Below are 14,115 nucleotides of genomic sequence, written 5' to 3' on the forward strand. Positions count from 1 at the left end.
ACATTTCTCAACAGGGACACAATCAAGACGGGACTGGGCTACTTGAACCACAGTGATCTAACGTAAGGACAGGGCTCCACGGTGTACCAACAACAACTTTGTGGTCACACACAGAGTGAAAAGAGACACTAGGGAGGGGACTGTAAAATTCTATAAATCATAGTCTAGTCTAAAAAACGCAATTATGATGGGATCAAATCTCTCAGTTACTATGGGACATGATGTATATACACATATATATGTACACATACATATGTATACACACACACATATAAAATCTTTTTTTTGGAATGACTTCGTTATCCTTGTACTCTCACCTGAAACCAGTAACTAAAACAGGAGTATGTTTAAATATCAGGAAAAAATTGTAGGGTCATCTGTTTTTTTAGTCAAAGAAGACATTCTTGCTACTCCACAAAGACTCGTGATTTTATTTACTGCCCACCCACTAAGTGACAGGCAAAGACCGTTTTGTTAACTATGTTTCCCCAAGACCACTTACGAGGACAGCCCTGGGTGGCCAAGGCAAGCACTGGTCACTCACCCGCGCAGCTTCCACGATGGCACTTTCAAACTCCCGATAAGCCTCCCAGATGGCGAGTCCCTTGGTCATGTGTAACCCGACGGACGAGAGGGCCCTTTCAAACACAGAGCGGACTTTCTCAAGGCCACCTTTCTGACCAATCCCGCCGACTGAGTACTGGCCGTACTCTAGCCAAATGTTAGGACCTAAAAATGAGAAGTGTTCTATTAGTTCAGGATACGAAATGCCCAAACATCAAAACTTTTGTTCTGATGAACAACAGAAGAAATGAGCCCACCAAAAAAGTACTCATTCATGGAGAAAGGGAAGAGCATCACCAACAAGTATCCCAGGTTCCCTGTACCAACACTGCAGCCCGAAAAGAAAGTCTATCTTAATGGCCCTACTAGGTATAACCACTGAGATCTGACTCCATAAACAGTACATGCCAAGTGGTAATATGTAATACGACTGATTATAGAGCTCATTTGTTAAAATTGAAGAAATCCAGTAAAGATTTAAATGAAAATAGTTACAAATCTGAGTGACTTTTCAGAAAGACTGCAAAGCCTAGAATTTTTCAACTTTTAAATCGATTCATTTTTAAGTCTTCTGATCAAAGTGAAACACAAAATTAAAAGCACCAATCCTGTTACTAGAGATTTTAAATCTCTAAAACACAACAAAAAAGACCTGGTTACCTTGTTTCTTTCACTTTTTAAACTTTCTATATACTTACTCCTGCAGCACTAAGACCAATGAATTAAACTCTTTATGAATGCATCGATTCTTACTGTACATATTGTGCCTATCAAGTCACTTTTCAGAGATCTGAAAATAATTTTTGATGCTCATACACTAACCTTGTAAAATAAAAATACTAGAAAGATAAAGCCAACATGAGAATTACTGTGTGTTTTCCTTAGGCTTGCTTTCTCAATGAAATAAGTCACTTCTAAAAACTTAGCTAAGGTTTGTGAGCTACTCTGTTTTTGCTCACCAGTACAGAGCTGCCATATGGGCTGCAAAACGAAAATGGAAATGAACTAGCTCTTGGAGCTGAAGCCCTTAGTGAGGGTTAGCCTAGTTTACAGAGGGTCTATGCTTCTCACTAGGGGAAATGCCCACAGAGGGAGTAAGGAAAATCAGATAGGAAAAAGGATATTTAATTAAAAATTGGAAACATTTTAAAATAATTTTTAAGAACACTCTGTCCATAGCATTGTGTGATATAGTCCTCGATGTATGTAGAGAAAATATTTAGAGACTTATACCATCAAACGGGATTTTTTTCTTCTTCTTCTTCTTTTTGCGGTACGTGGGCCTCTCACTGCTGTGGCCTCTCCCGTTGCGGAGCAGAGGCTCCCGACACGCAGGCTCAGCGGCCATGGCTCACGGGCCCAGCCGCTCCGCGGCAATGTGGGATCCTCCTGGACCAGGGCACGAACCCGCATCCCCTGCATCGGCAGGTGGACTCTCAACCACTGCGCCACCAGGGAAGCCCCCATCAAACGGGATTTTAAGGGAGGGAAGGCATCCACACTTCACTTTCACTGGTAAAATGTCAAGACCAGCAGACAAGGGATCTCCGTGGTAATGGAAGATTCTGCATCTCGATGCAATGGTGGGATAAAATATCACATTGTGTGTATACAATGTGTGTATACACACACATTGTACCAAGGTCCATTTCCCGGTGTTGAGTTTGTACTATAGTCATAAGATATTGGGGGAAACCGGATCAAGCAAGTACATAGGACTTCTCTGTACTATCTTTGCAATTTCCTATAAATCTATAAAAATGTCAAAATTAAATGTTTAAGTTTTTTAGTACTGGAAAAAAAAAAAGCCTTCTGTCCAAAGCTTCTAAAAATCCAATCAATGTGTAAAAGGTAACCCTTAGTCATCTGGAAATACCAGGTAAGTTCTCCCTGCCAGATAAATGGTGGGGGTGAGTATATTCACCTCCTTCCTTCAAATATTTCTTCTACTTGTATTTTAAAACCTAAAGCCTCAATTGAAAACCACAAACAATGATAATAATAAATGAACTCCAATCTTTCCAATCGCTGGACGAATGCTCTTTACTGGGTAGCAACACCTCACAGTACAATCCACGGAGGCAGAGTGATGCTAGATGAGCCCACCTGACACCCTCAGAAGAGCCCGCAGGGAACTTACAGATGTAATCCTTCACTGCTTTCTCGAAGAGGTCATACACGTGCTCTCTGTCCAGGCCGTCCAGGGCCATGCTGATCTCGTCATGCAGCCACTCCAGCCAGAGCTCTACAAGACACCAGGGTCCCCTGCGTTACCACCCCCAGCACCAAAGGGCGGGCTGAAAGCAGGGACTGCACCGTGAGGCATCAGCACGAGTACGGTTCATCCACCTTATACAACCTGGCCCAGTTCACAGAAATTCAATTCTTAAAACCTGCACCAAGCACATAGAAGGCTTATGCTTCCAAAGAAGATCAATCACTAAAGTCATAATATCCCTAGAGTGGCTGGGCATTTTATATTTTGCGAAGCACTGATATATTTTCTCATTCAATCTTTGTCAAAAGTCTATGAGGTAGGTGACAGAGACATTAATAACAATGGCATCTATCTAAGCATTTACAACATGCCAAGCATGTGTTAATAAATGTTGTGCACAGAATGGCTCTTCCAATCAATGTACTACAAGGCAGAAACTACTGTTATCCCCATTTTACTGCTGGGAAAACTGAGTCTTAATAAATTTGTTTATTCGTTTATTTATTTTTGGCTGCACTGGGTCTTCGTGCGGAGCGCAGGCCCTCTCTGGTGGCGGCGAGCGGGGGCCACGCTTTGCCGCAGCGCGCAGGCCCCTCACTGTGGTGGCCTCTCCCATTGCGGAGCACAGGCTCTAGGCACGCAGGCTTCAGTAGCTGTGGCTCGCGGGCTCTAGAGCGCCGGCTCAGCAGCTGTGGCGCACGGGCTTAGTTGCCCCGTGGCATGTGGGATCCTCCCGGACCAGGGCTTGAACCTGCATTCCCTGCACTGGCAGGCGGACTCCTAACCACTGCGCCACCAGGGAATTCCAAAACTGAGTCTTAGAATGTTTATATAATTTGTTTAAGGTCACACAGCTAGAAAGACATATAGCCAGGCAAACTGATTTCAGCTTCTATGCTCTGCAGTTATGCTTTGTGGGAGGGAGAAGGGGACAGAACTGGATCTAGGACCTGTGTTTTCCAACTTCTCCCTAAAAGATCAATTATGTATATTCACGGAGATGTAACTACAAAGATGCTCAGTGTAATTATGTTTCAAATAAGCAGAAATAACCTAAATGCCCAACTACTATGGAACAAATAAGGTATGAAACATTTAAATTAAAAATTATTTATGAAAGTTTAGTTATAATACATTTACAGTTATCTGTTTCTGAGAATGGATTAAATACACAAATACTAGAACAGGAAACAGAAAGGAAATGGGGGAAAAGTTTAATTACATAGAAATATTTTATGATAAAGTTAGGATAAAGAAATTAGGATTCAAAACATGAGTCAGTATCGCATGACCACAAGTATGTTTAGCAAAAACTAGAAGAGGATAAACTAAAAATCGCTGACTTTGGATGATGGGTTTTCTTCTTTCCATTATACTTATATGTTCCAAATTTTCTATAAGGAGCATGTCCCACTTTCAGCACTGAAAAAAAAGGGCACTCTTCAATTCTCTGTGTTTATAAAAGCAGCCCAACTGTGGAAGCCTTACCTTCGGTCAAAGGAAAGATCTCGCTCATCTTCTGGCGGGCCATCCTCACTTTGGTAAGCTCCCCTTCCAACCGAAGCAGCCGGATCAGGTCCACGTGGCAGTTGTAGTCATAGACGTTGATAGACAGCTAGAAGAAAAAGGAACAGAAGTTGAAATTTAGAATGCCATCATCAAAATAACTCAGCTTTGGGCTTCCCTGGTGGCGCAGTGGTTGAGAGTCCGCCTGCCGATGCAGGGGACACGAGTTCGTGCCCCGGTCTGGGAGGATCCCACATGCCGCGGAGCGGCTGGGCCCGTGAGCCATGGCCGCTGAGCCTGTGCGTCCGGAGCCTGTGCTCCGCAATGGGAGAGGCCACAGCAGTGAGAGGTCCGCATACCGCCAAAAAAAAAAAAAAAAAACACTCAGCTTCTTTCACCATTGGTGATGACACATGTCTGCCACAAGCACAAAATATGTGCAATGTGGGAGAGCCACGAAAAGGGCAAGGCAACGTTTACCTTCAGGAAGAGGGAGAAAAATCCACAAGAAAGAGCTTTTTATAATAAACTTAACGCTCTTAATTCCTGTCAGAACACATGTGGGTTCTCTCTGAAATACAGAAAACATTCTAATGAAGCAAATAAACACAAAGTATGACCTGAGGCAAGTTATTAACTTTTCTAAGCCTCCATTCCCTCATCTGTAAAATGGGATACACCACTAGGTTCTAGCTCGTAAGGTTCTTGTGAGGTTTTTTTTTTTAATAGAGCTTTATTGGAGTATAATTGTTTCACAATACTGTGTTAGTTTCTGTTGTACACCAAAGTGAATCAGCCATATGCATACACATGTCCCCGTATCCCCTCCCTCTTGAGCCTCCTTCCTACCCTTGTTATCCCACTGAAAGGTAATTTAGTATCATGCTGTAGCACGTGCCAGGTACATCAGTAAGAGTTCTTTTCTTTTACTAAACAAACAAACAAATGAAAACCCCTATCGGGAGAAACAAGAATGGCAACAGACTGATGAAGCTGAGTGATAGGTACAAAAACGTTTATATTTCAAGTTAAAAGTTAATAAATTAAGATAACTGCTTCCAAAGCTATCATACATCTGAGGCAAAGGAAAACTAAAAGAACTTGTCACTAGCAGACTTACTCTTAAAGAATAGCTAAAGGAATTTCTTCAAACAGAAAGCAAATGATAAGAGAAATCCTGGAGCATCAGGAAGGAAGAAAGAGCAGAAATATGGCTAAATACAATAGATGATCCTTCTCTTCATGAGTCTTCTAAATCGTATGATAATGGAAATAAAAATTTTAAGGCTATCTGATACCCAAAACAATGACATTTCAAAGGAGGAATGGTAAAGGGACCTAAATAGGAAGATTTCCACATTTCACTCAGGGGTAAAAACATAGATACCATGTAAGTCAAATATACTGAAATACCCAAAGCAACCACTGAGAAACTATATAAAGCAATACTCTAAAAATCACTATAAATAAATCAAGCTGGAATACTAAATGTTCAAATAACCCATACGAAGGCAAGAAAAGAGAAACAGGAGAACAAGCAACACAGGAAACAAACAGAAAATTTAAAAATGTCAGGCTTTAGACCTAACGTATCAATAGTTACCTTCAAAGTATATCATCTAAACATACTAATTAAAAGACAGAGAATGGCAGAGTGGATAAAAACACAACTCACCTCTATGCTGATTACAAGAAACTCACTTCAAATTCAAGGATGTAGGTAGGTTCAAAGTAAAAGGATGGGGAAAGATACAGCATGCAAACATTAAACAAAAAGAAGCAAAAAGTGACTATACTAATATCACATCAAGTAGACTTTACAGCAAAGAAAATTATCAGAGATAAAGTGGGACATTACATAATGATAAAAGGATCAGCCCACCTGGAAGAGAAAACAATCCTAAAAGTGCACGCACCAAACAACAGAACCTCAAAACAGATGAAGCAAAAACTGACAGAGCTAAAAGAAGAAACAGACACAACAACCACAATTATATTGGGGATTTCAACATCCCCCACTTCAGCAACTAAAAGAATTACCAAACAGATAATCAGCAAGAATATAAAAGAACTCAACAACACCATTAACCAACATGATCTAATTGCTATATATAGAACACTCTACCCAACAATAACAGAATAACACATTTTTCTCAAGTGCCCAAGGAACATTCACTGAGACCACATCCTGGGCCATAAAACAAACCTCAACAAATTTTTAAAAACTTAAATCATACAGAGTATGTTTTCCGATAACAACAATCAATTACTGTAGGAATATCTCTAAATGCTTGAAAATTAAGCAATACACTTCTAAATAATTTATGAGTCAAAGAGGAAATCTCAAAGAAAATTTAAAATACACAGAACTCAATGAAAATGCAAACACAGCAAATTAAAATAAGTGGACTGCAGCTAGCACAGAGTGGACAGGAAAACTTACAGAACTAAATTCAATGTACAAAAAGAATTATACACCAAGACTAAGTGGGAATTATTCCAGGTATGCAAGGCTAGCTCAATCTTTGAAAAGCAATCACTGTAGTCCACTATATATCAAGCTAAGGAACAAAAATCATGGTATCAATTGATACAGAAAATGCATTTGACAAAATGCAACAACCATTCACGATAAAAACACTCAGAAAGTTAGGACTTTATCAAAATTAAAACTTTTTGCTCTGTTAAAAGACTCTGTTAAGAGGATGCAAAGACAAGCTACAGACTGGGAAAAAAAATTTACAAACCACATATCTGACAAAGGACTAATAATATCTAAAAGATATAACTCCAAACTCAACAGTAAGAAACAAACAATCCAAATAAAATAAAAAGTAGGCAAAAGACATGAACCAACATGTACTGGGTTGGCCAAAAAGGTTTTTTGGGTTTTTCCGTAAGATGTTACAGAAAAACTCGAATGAACTTTTTGGCTAACCCAATATATCCAGGGGACACAGATGGCAAGTGAGTGCACATGAATAACGGTCAGGGAAATACAAACTAACACCACAATGAGCTATCCTTACACACCTATCAGAACGGCCAAAAGGAAAAACAGTGACACCAACAAATGCCAGAGAAGATGCAAAAAAACTGGATCACTCATACATTGCTGATGAGAATATAAAATGGGTACAGCGACTCAGGAAACTGTTTTCGGCAGTCTCCCATAGAATTCAACACACAAGTACCATATCACCCAGCAACTGCACCCTTGGGTGTTTTTCCAGAGAAATAAAACCTATGTTCACACAAACATCTGTACAGGAATGTGCATAACAGCTGTATTCCTAACAGCTACATCTGGAAAGAACCCAGAAGTCCTTCAATGGGTGAATGGGTAAACAAACCATGGAACATGCACGCCATGGAATACTACTCAGCCATAAAAAGGAACAAATAAACACACAGCTCAGATGAATCTTGAAGGAATTATGCTGAGTGAGAAAAGGTCATCCCCAAAGGTTACATACTATATGATTCCATTTACATAACATTATTGAAATGATAAAATTGTAGAAATGGAGATCAGATTAGTGGGTGCTAGAGGTCAGGAACTGTGGCTCTATCAGGGCAGGAGGGATCCTGAGGTGACAGAGCCAATTTGTGTGCTGACTTTGTCAACGTCAATACGTGGGTTGTGAGATTGTACTATAGTTTTACAAAAGGTCACCAGTAGGGGAAACTGGGTAAAGAGTACACAGGATCTCTCTGTATTATTTCCTGCAACTGGAGGGAAACCTACAATTACCTCAAAATGAAAAGTTTAATTTTTTAAAAAGCTTTCAGGGACTTCCCTGGTGGTGCAGTGGTTAAGAATCCGTCTGCCAATGCAGGGGACACAGGTTCGAACCCTGGTCCGGGAAGATCCCACATGCCGCGGAGCAACCAAGCCCATGCGCCACAACTACTGAGCCTGAGCTCTAGGGCCCATGAGCCACAACTACTGAAGCCCACGCGCCAGGAGCCCATGCTCTGCAACAAGAGAAGCCACTACAATGAGAAGCTCGCGTGCCTCAAGGAAGAGTAGCCCCCTCTTGCCACAACCAGCGAGAGCCTGCGCGCAGCAACGAAAACCCAACACAGCCAAAAATAAATCTTTAAAAGAAAAAAAAAGCTTTCAAACAAGTTGGGGTATGGGGTTACATTAAGTCTATACACCACGACTAGACTACTATCTACTCTTCCAACGTCTGCCACATTTCAGCAATAAATATTTCCCTCTCCAGAGATGACAGATGACCTATAATTCGTTCGACTAACACTGCCATTTCACAATATACTCTTAGTAATCTAGACCCTAGTTATTGCATTAAACTGCACACAGGAGGATCTGTCTCAGCAGGTAGCAAGTCTCAGCAGTAAGGAGTTAGACCACGGAATTGACACGGGACAGACAAACTGACCAACAGAACACTAGAAAGCGCCCAGAAACAGACCCACGCAACCAGAAAGTATATCACAGAGGGACACTGGGTGTATCCACTAAAATGAATTCATGACCCATGACCATAGCCCCAGTTTGAAAAATACTGGCTTAGAGAAACTCTTACAGGGTTTGAGACTAGCACAGTTTAACAGTAACAATGTTCCTTGTAGCTTGTTTGTAATAGGAATAAAAAAAACTGTAAGCAATTCAAATGCCAGAACAACCAATAAGCTGTGGGCTACTCACACCCTGGTGTCCTGAACACACAGCAGTCAAAATGGATAACCTGCAACTGCAAGAACACGGCTGAATCTTAGAAACACACTGCTGAGTGGAAAGCAGTCCCGGATGATTACACATTGCATGATACACTTTTTTAAAAGCTCAAAAAAGCACAAAAGTGGACAACATATGCTTAGGAATGCATACTTAGAGGATAAAACTAAACATGTTTTAAAAGAGAAGGAAGCACTCAAGATTCAAAAAAGCAGTTACCTGGGTTTGAGGAGGGGATGGAGTCAAGGCAGGGCACTGGCACCGGGGAGAAGCCGCGGGGACGGGCAGCAGTACTGATGAAGTCCCCACTCTTAGAGCAAGGGGCAGAGCAAGGGTGCTCATCTCATTACCATCCTTTAAAATTTACAGATGTGAACTGCTTTGTACAGATCAAATTACACACAAGTAGGTAACAAAGAAGAATCAATATCAGGTAAGCCCATGACCTATAATTTAAAAAAAATCTTTTAGCAATGTTCTCCTGCTCATGATTTATAAAACTTGACAGGCTGAACCCACCCCATGATTATGTGATAGGCTGTAAAAGGACAGGACGAGGTCAGGACACAAGTGTTCTAACGTCCACGGGTTCTGTTTCCCCGTCTGTACCGGAAGGCACTGGAGTACACCTCTGCATCTCAAGTGGACTGCCATGATGCACTGATGTCTCAAAATTGGCTGTCAAGTGTGTCACCCAAGTAACCACAGTGAAAGAACTGAAGATCATGGAAGATGTACTCTCCTCACGAAGGAGCAGGCGCAGTTCTCCCTGTCACCCCATCACTCGCAACTCACCTGGGTCTGAATGTGTTTTCTGAGCGTGAAGGGGGGTGGGCAAGTCCTGCCTAGCCAGCCTGAGTAATGTCTATGCAAGCGGCCCTCCCGTGAACACCAGACGGAGGTCAGAAGAGAAACGTAGAAAACTCACTGAAGTAAAGGAACTGTCTCTAGGATGGTTTTTGATCTAAATTTCTGATTTTTAGGCCCAAATAATGAAGATACTATATATGGAGATGTGCTCTGAGAGCACGTACATTAAATGCACACTGACATGCATTTAAGAGACCTTCCAGAGTGTTCAACCAGCACTGACAAATGAGCACGTGTGCCGGTCTAGTCTGGTCTCAGAACACTGTTAACGACAAAGGATGCTTTAAAGAAAGAGAAGGCTTAGCCAACGTGCAAGCGCTCTGCAAATTAAATTTCCTAACTCCCTAACAGCACAACCTGGCCCTGGACTGGGGGCGGAGAGGTGACAGAGAGGCCTGGTGGAGAGGACACTTAGCTGCAATCACAGGAAAGGGGGGGGAAGGAGAAGGGAGCAGGTCCCATCACTGCATCTACCGTGTGTCAAACTGTGCCTGGAGCTTTACACACCTCTTGTCACTCAAGCTCCACAACAGCCCTGTGAGGGAGGCACTACTACAACCCTCCCTTTACCAACTGGCACAGCAGGCTCAGAGCGCTGACATGACCTGTAAGACCATGAGGTGCCACTTTTAGTTTCAGGCCAAAAACACAAATGGTGGGAAATCTCCGCTTTTGTTACATGGACAGATACTACTAACTGCGAGCTTTCATAAACACACTCAGGGCGAGAACTGGAATTTGCAAATACGACAAGGCCGAGGGTTTCACAGACCTCTCTGGAAGTTACCGACCATCGTGCTCCACCAGGAGAGTCATTACAGCAGGAACTAGAGGCTGTGGGATTAGGAGGAGGTGGGAGGGAGTTTTGGAAAAATTGAAAAGACCCTCCGGAAAAGAGGATAAAGCCAGAGGCTCTTCAATTCACCATCACCTGCCAGATCCCATCCTGTGTGGTCACCTTTGGTGGCCTGAGGCAGGGCTGGCAACTGCACAATACCAGTAGGCCGGTGGCCTCTGCCCTGACCCACCCTCCTCTCTAGTAAGCTGGGTACCCTCACCTCATCAAGGACTTAATCGCTCTGCTTCCAAGCCTCCCCTTCCCCTGAAAAGGTAATCCTCTTTCCCCTACCGAGTAAGCTAATGGCTCATTGAAAGGCCCAAGGCCAGAAGAACAGATTTCCACCAGGACAGGGACACAGTCCGCCTGGCACCTCGTATCACACTGCTGAATGAATAAAAGACTGAATGGACTTTGGCGTGCTTATTTATAAAAAGCAGAAATGGTAACCACCTGCCTACCCCCAGCTGGTTCAGATGCAATGACAAGTGGGACAGATATACCAAAAGATAATATAACTGTTTCACAACTTAACAAAAACATCACCTCGAGAGAGGACGTTATAAGGAATCTCACACCCAGCGAAGTGAGAAACCCAGGCTAACAACCTCACATCACTAAGTAATTTCATAGCCAGTGTGGCATTCAGTCCACAGACAACCCTGAAAAATTCAAAACCCCTTACGAGTGACTAAGCAAATCATTTCATCATTCCTTCTGTGCCTCAGTTTCCTCATCTGTAAAATGAGAATGTGCTCCATCTGTTTGCCCCTCCAAATCCACTCCACCCTCTCTCTTCCCCGTCCTGTGACCCACTGTGTGGACCACACTGATGAGGTCTCTGGCTGTCTTGCCTCCAGCAGACGGCACCAGCAGACTGTTTGGAGAGAGGCAGAGCAGTAGGTCAGGGTACTTCTTCCCCACCCCAATCCCTGATGGGAAACTGGGGCCGCACCCCTGGAACAAACGTCTCACCTCCTCTCAGGTGTTGTTTCCACACAACTACTTGCAAAACCAGTCCCTCCCATCACCTCTTCAGGCCTAAAGGTGGACACCTAAAGGTCCTGCTACTACTAGCCCTGGGGTACCGAACCTTTACTCCTGATTTCCCTGCCCTAGACACAGTAGTCCCTTTACTGACCTTTTCTCAAACTTTCTTAATTTGAATGTGCCACCTACTTCTTGCTGGAATCCTAGATTACACAAGAGATACCACCACCTGTATCTCATAAGGTTATAGATTAGAAATCACGTAGCTACTAGTGCCAGGCCCCGGGCTTTAATTACCATTATAACAAACCTATGTGCGGAAATCGCTTCTCCCAATTTACAAATGAGGAAGCCGAGGCTGAGAGAGATTAAGAAATTCGCCCAAACGCACGCAAGGGTGGAAGAGCCAGAACTAGGGCCTTAGGCTCCAGACGCTGTAATCGCTCCCTTTCCATTTCTATTATCACCGTCACCATCAATATTTTCCCGACCACGCCATAGTTCATCAGCGTCGTCATTCCTACAGGCAAATAACTCTCTTTTAGAAATAAAATTTTATTTCTCGTGCTGGACAGCTGAACGGTGTGGCTAAAAGCGGGAGTTCTGGAGTCGTTTCAAAGTTCAAAGCCTCTCTCGCCAAAAGCCTGTCTCGCCATTTGCAGGAATTGTAATCTTGAGCAAAAGAATTCCCTCCACCAAGAGCCTCAGTTTTCTCCCATAAAACGGGAAATACACTGCTTCTTCAGCGGGTTCTTGCGAGGGTTCAATGGGATAACGGTTGCAAATCACCCGGCAAGCAGTAAGCGTTCGAAGGACGGGAGACGCGCTGATGAATTGCGCTTTGGCGGCCTTGGCGGCTTTATTACCGCCGAGGACAAGGGAGGCGGGCCGGGGCCTGGGAACCTGAGGGAAGGAGCCCGCCGCCCACCCCCGCGCTCACCTGCTCCTCCAGCCGCTCGATCTCCAGCTGGTTCTTCTCCTCTTCGTCGTACTCCCACTCGTACTCCCCCGGGGAGCTCTCGGCCGAGGAAGCCATGGCGTACTCCTCATCTCCATCGCTCTCACTCACGCCTTCCTCCTGCTGGTCCCACTCCGGCCCCACAGTCTTGTACGTCGCGGCGGCCACGGCCCGCGATAACACCTTCCTCCTCGTCCTAGCCTCCTTAGCTTCAGCCTCCTCCCCCTCGGCCTTGGGCCCGGCCTTGGGCTCAGCCTCCGCTTCCGAAGCCGATGCTGCTGCCGCCGTCGCCATCTTGCGCTTCCAGTGACTCGCGGGTCCTCACTCTGCCGCCGAAGACCCACTGAAGTAGAAGCTGCCCGCGGCGCGCGCCTGATCAAAACCGCGCTCTCCTGCCACCTAGAGAGAAACTGTGAGCCACGGATGACGCCGAAACCTCGAAATACACGAAACTCATGCTATTTTATATACTTTTAATAGCTCTTGTTGGAGGAAAAAGAACTCACTAACAGGGCATGTGTTTCGCCACAACTTCGGACAGAAGTTGGGTCCTTAGACAGGAAGTGGAAGCCATAGAGGAAGTCATGGAGTGAGCGTGATGATTGACATTAAGGGTTTGCCGCCATCTTGAGAAGGTCAAAATGATTCTTGGAATTAATGCCTTACCACCTATTCTGACCTGGCGCGTGGTTCAGTCTCCCCAGTAACTGAGCCTCAAATGCAGAGAAAAGTCTAAGTCCTCGGGGAAGGATCGATTGCACCATTCATGAGAAAAACTCACTTCCCAAAGAGATTCCTCCCCTTTATGTAATGCCTGGTGCCTAGCAGTTAAAAACACGTGCGTTTTCTGGTTTTATAGGATCATATTCTGCAAACCAATATTAATAAACTACATTAGTAAACATTTACTTAGAATCTCTTCATTGCCATGCCTTGTCATATAAATTGTGACAGTTTGCTTTTTTATATAGAGAGAAATAGAGTCAAACATACACACTTTTTAAAATCAGGGCAAAGTATTCGTTTAGCTAAGCTTTCCACTTTGACGCAGGAAAGCCTTGGTGTGTCTATTTATTGCCTTTCTCCCTCATTAGCAAGCTTAATTATGTCAGAAGTTATATGTTTTTCTTTCCGTTGGATTCCCAAAGCACCCCGACAAAAAGTAGATACTCAACACATATTTGCTCAATGGATGAAAGAACTGTCCTTGAATTCGTACAAAAGGGAAGATCGAGGTTTAGAAAGACGCTGTCATTCACCTAGGATCACACAGCCAGTTAGGAGCAGAAACGGGATTCCAACTCAGGATTGTTCAAGTTTGAATCCCAACTGAGTCTAACTCTCCGGGCAACCTAGGACAAGCTACTACACCGCTCTGATCCTCAACTTCCTAAGCTGCAAAACAGGGCTAAGAAAGGCGGACTGGTTGATCCTCTGCGCATTCCGGCGGTGGACTTTGTGAA

At 43.7% G+C, this 14,115-nt stretch overlaps 1 protein-coding gene across 10 annotated transcripts in view; it reads right to left on the bottom strand.

The window, feature by feature from the left end:
- The window catches only part of SART3 (spliceosome associated factor 3, U4/U6 recycling protein), a 49,167-nt gene that overhangs the window by 20,570 nt on the left and 14,482 nt on the right, over positions 1 to 14,115 (bottom strand). For 7 of the 10 annotated variants that reach the window (XM_067700451.1, XM_067700449.1, XM_067700448.1 and 4 more), the window contains 4 exons: positions 12,635 to 13,051; positions 4,271 to 4,397; positions 2,705 to 2,809; positions 545 to 729 (listed from right to left, as the gene is read on the bottom strand). In XM_067700451.1, the coding sequence (XP_067556552.1) occupies positions 545 to 729; positions 2,705 to 2,809; positions 4,271 to 4,397; positions 12,635 to 12,946 (729 nt within the window). In that variant the 5' untranslated portion in view covers positions 12,947 to 13,051. Of the gene's footprint in view, positions 1 to 544; positions 730 to 2,704; positions 2,810 to 4,270; positions 4,398 to 9,215; positions 12,579 to 12,634; positions 13,063 to 14,115 lie in introns of those variants that run through there. The other 3 variants (XM_067700452.1, XM_067700456.1, XM_067700457.1) reach the window with 3 other exon arrangements.

Source organism: Pseudorca crassidens, chromosome 12 (assembly GCF_039906515.1).
Source record: "Pseudorca crassidens isolate mPseCra1 chromosome 12, mPseCra1.hap1, whole genome shotgun sequence".
NCBI classification, from domain to species: Eukaryota; Metazoa; Chordata; class Mammalia; order Artiodactyla; family Delphinidae; genus Pseudorca; species Pseudorca crassidens.